At 48.3% G+C, this 16,354-nt stretch overlaps 2 protein-coding genes and 1 long non-coding RNA gene across 7 annotated transcripts; 2 read left to right on the top strand and 1 right to left on the bottom strand.

Annotated features, from left to right (window-relative positions):
* Positions 1-65: 65 nt before the first annotated feature.
* LOC117183730 (uncharacterized) lies at positions 66-530 on the top strand. Its single transcript, XR_004468884.1, has 2 exons — positions 66-242; positions 304-530. It is a non-coding gene; the product is annotated as an uncharacterized lncRNA (long non-coding RNA).
* Positions 453-2,734, bottom strand: Nt5c (5' nucleotidase C). Of its 2 annotated transcripts, none has more exons than XM_002138803.4 (6): positions 2,349-2,734; positions 1,829-2,232; positions 1,475-1,770; positions 1,082-1,409; positions 875-1,026; positions 453-814 (listed from the first exon to the last, which is right to left on the bottom strand). In XM_002138803.4, exons 1-6 carry the CDS (start codon positions 2,617-2,619, stop codon positions 610-612), a joined length of 1,656 nt encoding a protein of 551 aa, XP_002138839.2. In that variant the 5' UTR covers positions 2,620-2,734; the 3' UTR covers positions 453-609. The 2 variants fall into 2 exon arrangements, with proteins under 2 accessions (XP_002138839.2, XP_004444446.3); XM_004444389.3 differs by having other exon boundaries at positions 2,398-2,662.
* Positions 2,735-3,481: 747 nt separating this feature from the next.
* Positions 3,482-15,638, top strand: Not1 (CCR4-NOT transcription complex subunit 1). Of its 4 annotated transcripts, none has more exons than XM_033378680.1 (11): positions 3,482-4,259; positions 5,626-5,832; positions 5,892-6,467; positions 6,539-7,022; positions 7,093-8,349; positions 8,494-9,282; positions 9,351-11,980; positions 12,074-13,245; positions 13,319-13,678; positions 13,825-13,874; positions 14,097-15,638. In XM_033378680.1, exons 1-10 carry the CDS (start codon positions 4,158-4,160, stop codon positions 13,853-13,855), a joined length of 7,608 nt encoding a protein of 2,535 aa, XP_033234571.1. In that variant the 5' UTR covers positions 3,482-4,157; the 3' UTR covers positions 13,856-13,874; positions 14,097-15,638. The 4 variants fall into 4 exon arrangements, with proteins under 4 accessions (XP_033234571.1, XP_033234570.1, XP_033234569.1 ...); XM_033378679.1 differs by having other exon boundaries at positions 8,470-9,282; XM_033378678.1 differs by lacking the exon at positions 13,825-13,874 and having other exon boundaries at positions 8,470-9,282.
* The last annotated feature ends 716 nt before the right edge of the window (positions 15,639-16,354 follow it).

The following is a 16,354-nucleotide window of genomic DNA, read 5'->3' as shown; positions in this document are numbered from 1 at the left end:
TGGCTGTAAAAACCAACCTGTTTTCAAACATTTATACTAAAGCTACTGCCCCACCAGAACAACCTCAACTGATGCAGCCTCAATACAGCCCACGAATGGAGTGGGGCTTCCGGTACAATAATATTTGTCTCTCATCGACTTTTGTTGTGAGGCCAAAGCAAGGCGAGCCATGTACAAGGCATTCGATGGCCTGGGACTGATGATGGGACTGATCATTGAACCATACATCGCTGAAATGGACGGTAAGATAATAACATAGCTGCCTGACCCATTTCAAGATAATGGCAATCATTTATTCCTTAGTGGGAACTGGAATTCCTGGAAGGCACTGAGGTACCTGAGCCAGTTGGCCTATCTGTGGGATGTATGGGCATTGAGAAAATACAATTGCCACAATCAGACAAGGGATGAGGGGTAAGGTGGAGTACCTGGCCGGTAAGCAAAGGCAGCTCTTCGAGAACTATTACAACGATTTTATTGAGCAACAATGTAAATAACGCTATACACAATATAAATTCCACTAGTTTCGAGCTACAAGCATTCTTGGGCACTGGCACTTTTTGTCCTACGACTACATAAACTAAACTTCCTGCCTACCTGGGCCTCTGTCTAAATAAAGTGCGAGGCATATTCGTGCGGCATCACTCCACGCCGCGGATAAAACGTATGTGTGGTCGAGAACTTGAGCAAGTTGGTTATGTCACTGGTGTAGATGTCCGCAAAGCGGAAAAGCCGCCTCGAGAAGTAAGTTGGGTTGTGATACGTGCGGAAAACACTCCCGAACTGCTCGTTGAAAACATTCTTCGTCTTGTTACTGCAAAAAAACGATCAATATATCAATATTGGGAATTAGAATTCGTATCGTTGTTCATACCGCAACTGATCCCGCTCCTCCATCCATTCGCGCAGGCAAGCCTGGGCTGGCTCACTCTCGTCGTCCTGTGTGTCCTCGATGAGCTGCGTCAGCATCTGCAGCCAGTTGGCGCTCATCTTAAAGTCCTCTCGGTTAAGGGTCTTAATTTCATGCTACAAATGATTTATTTGAGTAACATCATCACGAATACACAGGTTGTACACCCACCGCTAGCTCACTGATGATTGCCCCTGTCCGCCAGCTGTGCTTCAGCGTGACATCAGCCAGGTCACTGTATGGATGATCGCCAAAATAAAGCACCGAATGACCGCGCCAGCCCTTTAATTCCTGCAGCTGTCGCACGGATCCCTCGTAGTATATTTTTCCCTTCTCCAACTTAGAGACCCGATCCCAGAGGTGGGATCTCGTCTTCTCATCAAAGAGCCGAATGGGCCGAGATTCATCGGTGAAGAACTTTGGCTTGCGCGCCTGTACGATAACCACATCAAAGAAATCTCTCCAATTAGCGCCCACCAGAAACGTCATGCCGCAGTTCCTGTATCACAGAAGAAGATCTACCATTTAGTAGGAACTACATTAAAAGAAGGTACGAGAACTCACACAAAGGAGAACGGACTGTTGGTGACCAAAAAGAGATTCTTTCCCGCATTCTGCAATTTCTCAAAGAACTTGACCAGCTTGGGATTGCGTTCAATATACTTGGCGGTGTTTACCATCACTTTGCCGTGCATGATGGGATGGCAGGAGCCCATGGCCGTTCTTGTGTCATGGAAAACGATCTCCGGGTTGTAGTCGATGCGATTCCGTTCGAAATATTCGATTATATTGCACAGGAGGCACATTTCTGGTACAGAAAACAGATCCGCCAACTGAACCATTTTCGAGTTGGTATTGTGCTGCCAAAGCAAAAGGGATAAGTACTAATGATTGGTACAGATCGAAGTGGATTCTCACCCGGTAGCTGTTATTCGGTCCTTCAACATAGGCAATGGGCAGCAGCCGGTTGTGATATAGCTTGAGCACCTCGTCGGCCCCGAGCTTTGTTCGCCCCCGGTAGACGGAGCCTAGTTGCAGCTGCAGGAATGAGTCCAACTTGACCAACAATCCCTTCTCCACATCATAGTGCAGGCCACGCACAGCGAAGTTCGGCTCGTATTCCAGATCCAGAATATCTTCGGGGTATCTGAAACGCTTCACCAGCATTTCTCGCGCCAAATTGTATAGGAGGTCCTCCAAAATGGGCTTGTAGCAGGCCAGGGTGTAGTCATAGTCGAAGCCATACACCTGCACCTCGCTGAGATCGAGCTCGTTGCAGGCGAACACAGCATCTGGATGCACGTCCACGGGTAGCTTTTTGGCTGCAAAGGTCAAAGCGTTTGCATGTCAAGTAGGCGCACTATACTGGGGGGAGGACTATTTATAGAATTGTGCACACGAACTGCATATTCCCACGCTACGACAGGTAAAGGCTTACATTGAAACTTCTTTTTTGTGGATTTGTAGAGCTCTTGGAAATCACTCACTGTTTTGGGATTCGAAAATTGAGCTAGAGCTGTGGCTACACTGTTTGGAGCTCCTGTCGCTCCAGGAGAAGCCCTTGTAACGGCTGCTCCAGAATCCGTGCTCAGTCCGCGGCATTGTGATTGGGATCTCGGTTCTGATATCGACCTGACCGCGTACACGTTACGCAGGTGCACATTTTGTCTCAATATGGCGCTGAATATTGGACCAGCTGCAGTACACATTTAAATTGTTTGTTAATTAAGTCCAGTTGTTATGTACACTACCAATGATTCTGATCAGAATGCGTGGGTGCACCGATAACATATGTGGCGCAAACGGAAGCCAACACTGCTTTTTGATTCCTGATAATAGTCGTTTTCCACTGCACTTCAATGGAAAGGCTTTGAGAGCAGTTATAAGAACGTTATGGAAAGAGAGTGCACTTCTTTGGATTTGTAATTGAATTGGTGGCAAAGCAGTGGGCCATACTATTTATACACTGTTTTTGGCACAAATAATGCACATCCAAATTCGCTTATTCGGTATTAGCTGGAGCGCGGAATTGTGGGATGTGGAAGTGATTCCAATCGTAGTGGAAACGCACGAAACCATATTATCGATTTCAATGGTTCATTTTCCCAAAATGAATTCTACTGTAAAATTAACCATATTTTGTGGCACATTTCCCGTTTTCATCGCAAAACTTGCCCTACATCCCATACTCTTACATTTTATACTGTTCGCACTTCTGTTTTGTTTAAACCTTATTTTAGTTTGACCACCATGTGTAGCTCACACGCCATGCAAATTTTATATTTTTCATAGTAATTTTTAGTATATTTTAAGAGGCCCACATGGAATAAAATTGCATGATCAGCATCGAATTGAAATTCCTGATCATTCGCCATAAATATGATTACCTTTATTAGCCAGTCTGGTAGGAAATTGATTTATCAATCGGATAAAACTATGAGTTCTGAGCTGAGGGTCCTAGCTAGCTAGTAATCCTAAACCGAATATCGAAAACGAGGAATACAATGAAGCATGAATACAAATCATGCGTCAGTATATTTACGATATATTTTGAATTTTGTGACGTATTTTCGGTATATTTCCGAGGGAAAACTGGAAATCATTTACAAAATCAACGAGGAGTGCAAACAACTGTTTTGGGAAATCCTAAAATTTCGAATTTAAAAGAATATAAAAGTAAAAAGTGTAACGTGGACAGCGAGGCTCGCCTGAGGACCTGACGAACCGGAGCCAAGAAATATATCTCTTTGTGCTTGTGTGTGTGCGCGAGTTCATTTCTGTTTTTGCTATAGGTGTGCGGATTGATTCATATTATTTTATTACGTGAGCCAGTGACAATATTTCGACAAGACAAGGACGAGGCGGTTTTAGTTAACGAACGAAGGCCGATTCTTCATCCAGCTCTTTTTATCGTTCAAAGTGTGTAAATAAATGCTCTTTGTGATGTAGAGCTGCTGAAGGCCCCCTTCCCACCCGGGGGCCCAGCCATAGCCATGCAATAAGAATTAATACATATAACAAAACTATGTCAAAAAAAGAAAACAGTCGGTATACTAGATAGCCTTTTACGCCGCAATTGAAAAGAAAATCGACAGCAAGAAGAAGCAAAACATACGTCAAATATCACCAATACAGTGGCATTGGATGTGTCGTGTATTCGAAATTTCTGGCTGCCCCAAAAACAACAACAACATCAAGATAACTCCCCCGACATCCGTTCAAGAATTGACAATTGCTACGTAGAATTATGAACGTAGAGAACTTGAAAACACCGCCAACGCAGCTTCGTAATTTGGTCAAACACGTGAACAAGCGAAATTTTAATGAAACCAGCGAGCAAATAAACCAGGTACGTTCAGATTTATTCATATTTTTCTCGCCTCAATACCAATTTTGGGATAGAAAGAAAACAATTTGTCAACAAAAACAACAAGAAAAACCGATTTCAAGTGTTGCGAAGGTTAGCACCAGTGTTGCCAGATTTTGAGAGTCACTATAAGCTAGATTGAAGAAAAAAATAAGCTAGAATGAGCTAAAAATTAAAAAAGAAGCTAACCATAAAAACACATCTTGTTGCCTTACAAAAGCAGCAGTACGCTTTTGTGGGGTCAGTTGCATTGCCCCTCCTTAAATTCATAGACATTTTGTTTATAAAACACTTTTGGCATTTTGTAAATTCTAGCTTGAAATAAGCTAAAATGGCAGCACTGGTTAGCACATATCGGACCTTGGCCAGTGTTGCCAATTGACTCAGTGGCAATATATTGCCATTTCACTCGCTCGTGCATTTTTGCCGACGCCATTACAGTTTTTTGTGGAAGTAGGCAGAAAAAATTTCTCTGCACAGCGTTGTGCGATTTCTTCCCGGTTTGTTTAAGTTAAAAGTTATTTAAAATGTATAAATTTATATGAATTAGTTGCAATTTGCCGCGTACGTGAATGCAGCGTGCTGCACGGAGTGGGAGCTGTGGAAATTTGAACGAAAATTGTGCGGAACCGAGCTGAAAAAACGAGCAACGAAAAGGGAAACTATAGCCCAAGCCAAAGGGTTTTTACCCTCACTCCCCTTTTTTCCTTTTATTGGGCGCATATGTAGTTGACCAAGCCATTGGAAGTTGTAAGTTTATTAAATAGCTAAGGTGTATAATATTTGCGACCCGGCCACTTTCTTTTTGCTGAAAATACAATCTGCTGGCAGTCTTTTTTCTTCGGCTCCTCTTCTCTCCCGCACCTTCATCCGTTCCGTCTCTTTTTCCATGTAACGTTGAAAGTTGAGCGAATGTGAGTGTCGAGTACTTTTGTGTGTAATTTTTTTTGTTTTGCAGCAGCTGCGACGACACACGGTCACAGCTGTTGTCTCGCTTCTGCGCGCACCTTCAAAGCAAATCTGAACTGAAACGAAACCTTGGGTCTCCGTCCCCACCACCGTCACCGTTCGAGCAAACGTAAAGTTCGAAACGAAACAGCCCTTAAAGGAGCCTGGAGCTTTAAATCAAGTTTTGTTATTAAATAGACACGACAGGTCTTAGTGCCCGTCAAAATTGCAAAAGTTTTCAATAAAAATCGGCCACTCTCAATATTTTATAAATATGACTCTGCAATTGCAAGAAGGTGCTGCTCCTGGAGCAGCAGTGCGGGCGCAGGTCCTACCTAATCCTGTGTTCCGCCTTAATTACCCATGCCATTCGCTGTCCCCTCTTCCACTCTCCTTGCAGTTCATCAAAGACCACGGCCTGGAAGCTGATCGTAGCAGTCTGCGCTATCTGTTCACTGCGATCAACTTCAGTGACCCATCGCCGACCGTCACCGTCCAGTTGCAAGCCAAATTACTCGGTGGCCAGTTGCAGCGACAGTTGCAAAGCTCCTCGTTTGTGTCCAACATCTGCTTCGCGTTTGACCAGCACTTTGCCAACAGCCAAAAGGTAAGTAAGCATACAATTTTCCATTGCGAAATGGATTCTTGATCCCTCTCTTCGATCAGTCTCTCAAGCCGTCTGAGACAGCAGAGCTCATTGGCCAGGTGTGCAGACTGACCGGCATAAACAAGCTCTGCGAGTGCGTATTTGCCTTGGCGGTGACCCACTCATCGCATCCAGAGCTTCGAGAATCGGCCAGAAACTGCTTGCGAGGCTCCATAACCGAGCTGCTCGATTCCTATTTGGGGAACAACAACAGCTCCTCAGCTACCAGTGGGCTGCAAGATATATCGATCGATCTTCTGCAGTATTTGCTGTGCTGCCTCAAAATTTACGTGACGCCGAAGCTGCACGAGCAATTTTTGATCAAACTACGTGAGGAGTTTCCGCGGCAGGCGGTGCCTTTGATTTTGGCGCCATTCCTTTACGGCTCAACGACGGCGGCGACCTCGAATCCAGTTGGGGCCAACGCCAGCGAAACTGATGCAGAGGCTGAGGCAACGACAACGACAGAGACAGAGACGGCCAGCAGCAGCATCAGCCCCAGCACCAGCAGCAACAGTTGCGGCACGGATGCCTTGAATGAGGTTGGAATCGAGGATATCTATGACCATTTAAGCGAAATAATATTCACAAACCAGGTGGGTACAAGAATAGAAGGTACTTTGTTCCACCCCATGCCATAATCAAATATTCGGATACATTTTTGCAGGGTAAAAATAATATTATGGACACATCTTGGATTAATCTAATCCTTGAAATCGGTTACGAATTTACATCGAGCGTCGAAGAGTGTAAAAATCACCTGTGCTCTCGCGAACGAGAGCGCACCGAACTCCAGCCAAAAGATGTTGCCAAAATCGTTGGTCTCATGTGCCGGCGGCACTCGTCTTTGCTCGATTGTAATGTTAATCTACCGACGCCAGCTAATTTCTGGCCTGGACAGGGTCAAGGCGGTGGCAGCAACAGTAGCGGGGGCTCGTCACAAGCACAGGCCACCCCAGCGCAGCAGGGACAGAACTCAAGCAGCAACAGTAACAACAACGATGGAGCCAGCGACGGTGGAGGCAGCTCGTCCAGTGATAAGAAGGACAAGAAGGAGACGACAGATGCCACACAGACATGGAAGCCGGATGTCTTTGTGCAGGCACTCAAGGAACTGGTGCCACAGCTCAACTGGAAGGACGTTTGCATTGGTGAGTCTAGGGACTAGCAAGCGTAAGCAATATCTGTCATTCCATTCAATGACGCTTTCGAATATTTCAGAGCTCGATCATCCCGAGTTTGTGCTGAAGGATCGCATCGGCTTGGACCTGCTGTTGACAATTCTGCGACTGGCCACACAGTCGAACATCTTTCCACATCCAGAATGCATTTACCGCCACTGGGCCAACACGGAGGGTCAGCTGTCGCTGATCTCTACGCTGCTAAAGAATCCGGATCTGTTCTCCTTTGCCGACTTTGTGTTCAGTCAGCCAACGCTGGATGTCCTGAAGACGGCACCGGATGCGGACAATAAGGAGATTTCGGCATGGAAGTCCCTCCACCTTGTCGAGGTCCTGCTCTCTATTGCGGACAAGGGCTACTACACGCAGGTCCATGAGCTATTCAAGTTCCCTGCACAGAACTGCCCGGACGTCCTGTTTTTGGCACTGCTGCACATAAATCCACCACTGACACCGCTACGGCAGGACTTGTTCAATTTGCTGATACCGACGTTCCTCAACAATCATCCCAATTCGAATGTGATCCTGGCCAGCGCCTGGAGCTCGACCAACTTCTCGCTGCGGCCGAACATTATGAACGCCATGTCCGAGTGGTATCTGCGCAGCAGCGACTTTGATCAAGTAAAGCTGTCGCGCATTCTCGATCTCGCGCAGGACCTGAAGGCCCTCTCGTCGCTCCTGAATGCACGCTCCTTTCTGTTCATCATCGATCTGGCTTGCCTGGCCTCCAGGCGGGAGTACTTGAAGCTGGAGAAATGGCTGACCGATAAGATCCGCGATCATGGTGAGCCCTTCATGCAGGCCATGATAAAGGTGCTGCTGCGGCGCTGCCCACAGGTGGCCAATGCCAAGGTGCCCGAGGAACAGTTGCCACCGAAACAGGCCCAGCTGCTGCCCGAGACGGTAACCACGATGATCAATTCCCTCCAGACGTGCATCAACAGTTGCATGCAGCCCGAGATGGTCGAGATGATCATGCAGATGACCGCCAATGTGGCCATTATGGCGAATAAGGCACGTGCCCAACAGCAGCAGCAGCAGCAACAACAACAGCAGCCCGGTCTGGTGCCGCCACCGCCGCCGAGTATTCTGCGTCATCGCGGGATGGATCTACCCGGTGGCATTGTTCCCCCATCACCGCAGCAGCAGCAGCAACAGCAGCAGCCCTTCTCCGGCAGCCTCAATGCCCAGCAAATGTTTGGTCCCGGCATAGATCCACTCACCAATATGTCAAACAATCTGGCAGGCCTCAATCTGAGTGGACCGAATGGAGCCTTCAACTTTGGAAATATGTTAAGTAAGTGAAAGCAGTTTTTTTTCTCCCTTCCTCCTGTTCTGTGCTCCTCTCTCCCTGTATCTCTCTGTGTGTGGGTGTGCGTGTAGCCTGTATGTGTAATTGGATTTACATTACCTATAGATAACATGGTTTCTACTACTCCAGCATCTCCGTCCCGCCTGATGGGTCCCGGAGGCAGCCCCTATCCTCTGAATCCCATGCAGATGCCGCAGCCTCTACCGCCGCCACCGAATGTCGGAAATCTGGGTCGCATGCTACCCGGGGGACCGCAACAGCCGCCGACACCATCATCGGCACCGCCGACGGCACCCAATCCCAACAATCCGGTGATGGCTGACCTGCAGATACCCGTGTCCAAGGAGGTGGAGGATGAGGTGAACTCGTATTTCCAACGCATATACAACCATCAGCCCAATCCGACGCTCTCGATTGACGAAGTGCTGGACATACTGCAGCGCTTCAAGGAGTCCAGCAATCGACGGGAGCAGGAGGTCTTCCTGTGCATGCTGCGAAACCTGTTCGAGGAGTATCGCTTCTTCTGCCAGTATCCGGAAAAGGAGCTACAGATCACCGCTCAACTGTTTGGCGGCATCATAGACCGCAACCTGGTGCCCACTTTCGTGGCGCTCGGTCTCTCGCTGCGCTGCGTCCTGGATGCCCTGCGCAAGCCAGACGGCTCCAAGCTCTATTACTTTGGAGTGACGGCCCTCGATCGGTTCAAGACACGACTCCACACATACAACAAGTACTGCGAGCATATCCGCTCCATTCCGCACTTCTCGGACTTTCCGCAGCACCTCATCCAGTATGTGGAATATGGGATGCACGGCCAGGAGCCCCCGCCGCATAAGCTGGTGGGCCTGAGCAACACAATCTCGGCCCTAGCCACAGGACCACCGACGGAACCGCTCTATCGCACCAGTGCCATGCAAGGTAAGCCAATCAGTAGCGGACTGAACGCTGCAAAATAGCTAACGTTTGTGTTTTCTTTCGATTCTTAGGTCATGTGCCGGCAACTGCAGCTCCCAGCTCCGGCCAGAAGCCCACTGTGGCTGTGTCGCATGCCACACGCATGAAGTCCATTGCCAATGCGACGAATATCGACACTCTGCTGGTGGCCAATCAGGAGGAGAAGGTGACGGTGCCGCCGGAACCGGTGCAGGACAAGACGGCCTTTATATTCAACAATCTCAGTCAGCTGAACATACCGCAAAAGTGCGATGAGATCAAGGAGATTATGACCCAGGAGTATTGGCCATGGCTGGCCCAGTATCTAGTCCTCAAGCGAGCCTCCATGGAGTTCAACTTTCACACGCTCTACTACAACTTTCTCGATGCGCTCAAGAACGGCGAGATCAATCGTTTTGTGACCAAGGAGACACTGCGCAACATCAAGGTGCTGCTGCGCTCCGACAAGGGTGTGATCAATTTCTCGGACCGCAGTCTGCTGAAGAATCTCGGCCACTGGCTGGGCATGATGACCCTGGGTCGCAACCGACCCATTCTGCAGCTTGACCTCGATCTCAAGTCGCTACTGGCCGAGGCCTATCACAAGGGGCAGCAGGAGCTACTGTTCGTTGTGCCTTTTGTGGCAAAGATCTTGGAATCGTCGGCAAAGTCGAAAATCTTCCGATCCCCCAATCCCTGGACAATGGGCATCATGTATGTGCTGGGGGAACTGCATCAGGAGCCGGATCTCAAGTTGAACCTCAAGTTCGAAATCGAAGTTCTCTGCAAAACACTCAATCTGGAGTTGGCCAAGTTGCGGCCAGTCATCTACCTGAAGGATCCCACCCGGGCCCTGCACATCGAGCAGCAAATGTCCCAGCCGAAGCCCAAGCAGACGGAATCTGTGCCTTCGCCAGCAGCAATCCAAGCGATCCAACAGCCACCGCCGCCGCAGCAGCAACAACAGCAGCAGCAACAACAACAACAACAGCAGCAGCCGCCACCACAGCAACAACAGCAGCAGCAGCAGCAACAGCAACAACAACCTCCTCCACCGCCTCCAGCGGAGGTGGATGCCGCCCAGGCGGCAGCCATGATGATGAACGCTGCTGGAGGAGGCTCGAACAACGCATCAGGATCGGTTGCCTCGCCCAGTCTGCCCATCGATCCCAGTCAGGTGTCCCTGCCACCGCCAGAGCCACGCTACTCTTACGTGGAGGTCAACGTGACCAACTTCCAGCTAATAGCCCAGCAGCTGGTGCTGCCACCCAACATACCCTTCCTGCACGCCAATCCGGGCATCAAGCACATCGTCATAAATGCCGTGGAGCGCACCATTACCGATTGGCTGCAGCCCGTGGTGGATCGCAGCATCCGCATCGCCTGCGCCACCACAGAGCAGATCATACGCAAGGACTTTGCCCTGGATGCGGATGAGAACCGCATGCGCACTGCTGCCCACCAAATGGTGCGCAATCTGGCTGCCGGCATGGCCATGATTACCGGCAAAGACGAGATCGCGCGCGCCATTAGCCAGAATCTACACAAAGCCTTTGTGTCGGCTCTGACGGGCATGCCCAGCCTCTCGGAGATTCAGGCCGCCTCCATGCAGCTGGCCAGCGAGAATGTGGAGCTGGTGTGCGCCTTCATCCAGAAGACATCGGCCGAGAAGGCGGCCCTCGAGATCGATCGACGCCTTTCCACCGACATCGAGACGCGGAAGATTGCCCGCGAGGAGGGAAGTCGCTTTGTGGATGCCCAGATCTTGAGCTATCAGCAGGAGCGACTGCCGGAGGCTGTGCGCATCAAGGTGGGCGCTGCCCCGGCCACACTGTATGCGGTCTACTCGGAGTTTGCTCGCACCATTCCGGGATTCCAGCAGATGAGCGACAGGGACATTGCCCTGTTCGCTCCCAAGCCGCAGGACCTGCCACCGCCGAATGTATTCGCCAACGATGACAGCAGCATGGTGTACGCCGAAGTGGCCGCCAAAATGGAGGCCTTTATGAACACGGCCATTAATGTGCCGACGCTGCAGCTGCAGGCCGGCAAAATGCACATGCTCCTCAACGCCCTGATGTCCACGCGTCGTCTGCGCGATCAGGAGTCTGCGTTCATTCTGCTGACCCGCGCCGTCGAGGGTCTCACCGAGGGACTCATCAACGTCCAGGAGCACTTGGAGCAGATGAAGCTTTATCGCGACATTCACCTGCGCATCCTCAGTCTGCTGCACAACAGCTTTGGGGCCCCCAACACCGAGCGAGCGGTGACTAAGTGCTTCTTCGAAATCCGCGAGGAAGCCCGCTTCAACGTGGAGGCCGCCCGTGCCCTGATCACTGCGCACTTTGTCAACCTCAATCAGTTCGATGGCATGCTGCGCGACTGCATGGACAATGGCAACAATTACATGGCCATCTCGTTTGGAATTGGTCTGATCGAGCGCCTCATTGTGGAGGATCGGGCCATTAACATTGTGTCCGACAACGAGTTCATGGCCACCGTCGAGCTGCTCGGCCGTCTCACCCAACATCGCCATCGGTATCCCGAGTGCATTGTCAATGCCATCGATACACTGTGGTCCGGCAACTTCAACTCCACCGCTGACTACAGTCCGTTCAATGCCAACGAGCGTTCTCTGGCCGGTGCCTCCCAGTACATACACTCCGGCATGCTTCACGTTAGGGTAAGTCCTTCCCTCTCAGTCTTACTCTCACTCTCCCTATCTCCTTTCGGCGAAAAACTAATCCTTTTTGTTAATATCTTTTGTTCCAAACAGTCATGCGACACAGACGATCCGCCAGGCTTGCAGGAGAAGACCGAGTTCTTGCTCAAGGACTGGGTGGCCCTCTACGCACAGCAGACCCAACAGACGACGCGCGATGCCCGAAACTTTGGGGCCTTTGTCCAGAAGATGAACACCTATGGGATACTAAAGACAGACGATTTGATCACACGCTTCTTCCGGCAGGCGACGAACATCTGCACGGATGTGGTGTACCGCATGTTTGCGGATCCGAGCATGCCCATTAACCAGGCGAAGAACAAGATATTCCAGTGGATCGATGCGTTTGTGCATCTGATTGCGATGCTCGTGCGACACTCTGGCGAACCGGGTAACCCCACAACCAAGATCAACCTGCTGAACAAGGTGCTGGGCATTGTGCTGGGCACACTTCTCAAGGATCACGAGATGCGTGGCGTTAGCTTCCAGCAGGTGGGCTACCACCGGTTCTTCATGATGCTCTTCATGGAGCTGTGCTCGGCCGATGTCAACCTGGACTCGCTGATGCACAGCATTGTGTCGGCGTTTGCCTACACATACCACCAGCTCAAACCCAGTGTGGCGCCCGGCTTCTGCTTTGCCTGGCTGGAGCTCATTTCACACCGCGTCTTCCTCGGCCGGATACTCGTTCAGATACCCGGCCAGAAGGGCTGGCCGCTGTACGCCCAGCTGCTGCAGGACCTTTTCAAATATCTGGCCCCCTTCTTGCGCAACACGGAGCTGGGCAAGCCCGTGCAGCTCCTCTACAAGGGCACCTTGCGCGTCCTGCTGGTGCTGCTGCACGACTTTCCAGAGTTCCTGTGCGACTATCATTTCGGGTTCTGCGACACCATACCGCCCAACTGTGTTCAGATGCGCAACATCATCCTGTCAGCATTCCCGCGCAACATGCGCCTGCCCGACCCCTTCACGCCCAACCTCAAGGTGGACATGCTCTCGGACAGCAGCAATGCCCCCAAGGTGCTCAGCAGCTACATCGTGAACATAAAGCCGCCGAACTTCAAGAAGGACCTCGACTCTTACCTCAAGGCACGCGCCCCAGTCACCTTCCTCTCGGAACTGCGCGGCCATTTGCAGGTGACCAGTGAGCCGGGCACCCGCTACAACATGACACTGATGAATGCCCTGGTCATGTATGTGGGCACACAGGCAATTGCTCTCATCAGGTAGGAGGTTTTAAAGAGGATTCCACATATGATTGTCGGAACTAATGAAGAAAAAAAAAATGTCTCGTTCCAGGAACAAAAACTTTGTGCCCAACACTTCCAATATTGCACACAGCGCGCACATGGATATCTTCCAGAATCTGGCCGTTGACTTGGACACCGAGGGTCGCTATCTGTTCCTCAATGCGATTGCCAATCAGTTGCGGTATCCCAACAGCCACACGCACTACTTTAGCTGTGCCGTCTTGCACTTGTTTGCCGAGGCAAACTCGGAGGCGATCCAGGAGCAAATCACGCGTGTTCTACTCGAGCGTTTGATTGTGAACCGGCCGCATCCGTGGGGTCTGCTCATCACCTTCATTGAGCTGATCAAGAACCCCATCTACAAGTTCTGGGATCACGATTTTGTGCACTGTGCTCCGGAGATAACCAAGTAAGTTGTACTAACACTCTGCTTTGATTTGTTGTAGCTTTTGTTAGTACTTTGTGTATATTTATCGTACGCCGTATGCCACATCTTAGTTCCATCCCCATCCCATCTTATTCATGTTCTGTTCTATTCGCCCATTCTGTTTTCAGATTTTATTGTGAATGTTTGCTTCTCATTTAGGGATTTCTTCACCTGAAAGGTGCGGTTCTGCAATCAATAAGTAGCAAGATTCCTGACTAAAAACAAACTAATTCATACGATCACCAAGCCCTTGCATGTTACCTTTTTTCAATTTATGTTTATTACTTTTTTTTTTTTTTTTTTACAAAAACCAGCATTGTTTTTAAATATATGTAAGATATAGTACTTGGAGGATATTTTGGTTTGATAATTAAACATGAATCGAATCTCTCTTTTCCAGGCTCTTCGAATCTGTGGCTCGCTCCTGCCTGGCCAAGTCGAACGTCACCCAGCAGCTGAACATGGCCATCATCGATGGAGAGAGCCAGGAGGTGGGCAACATTAACTGAGAAAACGCTACGGTTCGCCGCTTCTGCCAGCAGGTCTGTGCCCTTAGAGGCAGACGCAGGCAGTAGCCCCCAGCCCCATGCCCCCATCCCACTGCAAGCAGCCGTTAATTGAATTCTACAATTTATTATTCTGTTTAGTTGTTAGTAAATCGTTTTTAAGGAAACAGTCAAATTACGCAGAAAAAACATCATAAGCCACAAAAACAGAACCAGAAACCGAAACAATAAGAACAGCAGGCCAGGCCTAACTGCTGTGGTCGTCGATAAGTAACGAAACCCCGAAACTCGAGCAAGAGGAAACGATTGTAACATTTTAAATGCACCTCTTCACAAACAAAAACAAAAGTAAGAGAATGTTATAAATTTTTAATAGAAATGTAAAAAAAAAAACTGTTGTAAAGTAATCAAAAAAGAAAAAACAAAATGAGAAAAAAATCGAGAAAAGCAAAGAAAAATGAAAAATATTTTCAACAAAAAAATTGCAAAAACGTACAATGAAAATGTGAAAAAACTAACAAATGCGATGTAAATATGTAGATGGTTGTTGCTACAGACTTAATAAGAACAATCAGAGGAAAATCCATAAAGAGACGGTAGCAACAACAACATTTTATATATGTATACATACAAATTCATTCATGAACAACCACACAAAGATGATATACCCTATGGCGCCCACTCTCAAACGGGCGGGATACTGATAGACATAAATCGAAGTAGAGGAAGAATAATTGTAAAATTCTCAAGTCAAGTCAAGTCCCTTAACTCTATGATATATATTGTTTTGTCACATCTAAACCTAAAACAAGAGGTTCTTCAGTTAGTTCTCATCGTTTACTGTACTTTAATTTTTAAAATGTGCCGACAAAGCCACAAAAATCAATCAATGCCTGAGGGCGCTTCATTGTATACTACTACACTACGTTCTTGTTTTTTAATATTTTTACAATTATTTACTGAAATGGGAATATGCATTGGACTCCAACTCCAACCTAAGATTGTAAGCCCTGTAATCGTCATCCCTTGTAGAGATAGAGATAATGGTGTGAGATCAGAGGACGATATGCAGTAGAGAGTGTGGCAAAGAGTCGTAGCAATTATCTATATATAAATATATAAAAATTGTATTTCTAAATATAAATACGTAATGTGTAAATCAAATCGGTGTTGATTGTAGCCGTCGGAGTGCAACTGGAGCGGATGGAGGCAGTGGAAGATAGTGAACAGCGCCAGTTAGGACTATCTTGAAGGTTATTGCAGCAGTACTGTCGCCCCTCTCTCTCACGCACCCACTGCAGCAGCGAGCAAAGCCCAACTTTATTAGTTTATATTATACATACATTATATATATATACACATAAATAGCAACCAGAACATTCATTGTATTTACGCACGTTAAATTGTATTTTGAATTAAACTGAATTGAAGCATCATTCGAGACGGGACGGGGATCTGATCTAAAGGAAAGCAAACCAGGCTGATAATAATGGAAGGACATACCATACTCGTTGAGGAGCAGGGCGGGAGGCGGAGGTGGCCCCAAGCTATGGGCTAAAACGGATATGATTATGAACATGCTACGGAATTCGATTCTGATGTACATATATGATGTATGTATGTATTTATTTAGCTGTGCACACACACATATTCATTAACAAAACTGCGACACAAGAAATACTGATATCCTAATCCACTAAAATTGAAATAAGTAACATTATCAATTAAGAATATATATACATTGATATATATACATATATACGTATATATAAATGAATAAAAATGTATAAACTGCAAAATTATAAAAAATCCAATCATGCGTTTGAGAAATCTTCCCCTATGCTTAAGCTTTTCACCGTTACCAATGAGGTACCATTTGTGTGTGTATCTGCATCTGTATGTGTGTGTGCATGGTTGAGGTGCTGGCGGCCCCCCACTTAAAAAAGCTCATTTGTAGGAGCAAAAGGGCGTCCGGGGACCCTTCTCCACCCACTTTGCCTTGTACATATGTAGTCCATTTCCGCACCCGCAGGCTTACATAAGCTGCCCCCCACATGTATACATGCATACACCCCCTTCTCAACGAACAAGTCATCGCTCGAGGGGCATCTGTTGGTGGTGGGGAGCATTTGGGTTAAGTAAACAGAGCCAC

This window comes from Drosophila pseudoobscura, chromosome 3 (genome assembly GCF_009870125.1).
Source record: "Drosophila pseudoobscura strain MV-25-SWS-2005 chromosome 3, UCI_Dpse_MV25, whole genome shotgun sequence".
In the NCBI taxonomy this organism is placed as follows: domain Eukaryota; kingdom Metazoa; phylum Arthropoda; class Insecta; order Diptera; family Drosophilidae; genus Drosophila; species Drosophila pseudoobscura.
The sequence above is the reverse complement of the archived record's forward strand: the minus strand, read 5'-3'. Positions and strand labels throughout refer to the sequence as shown.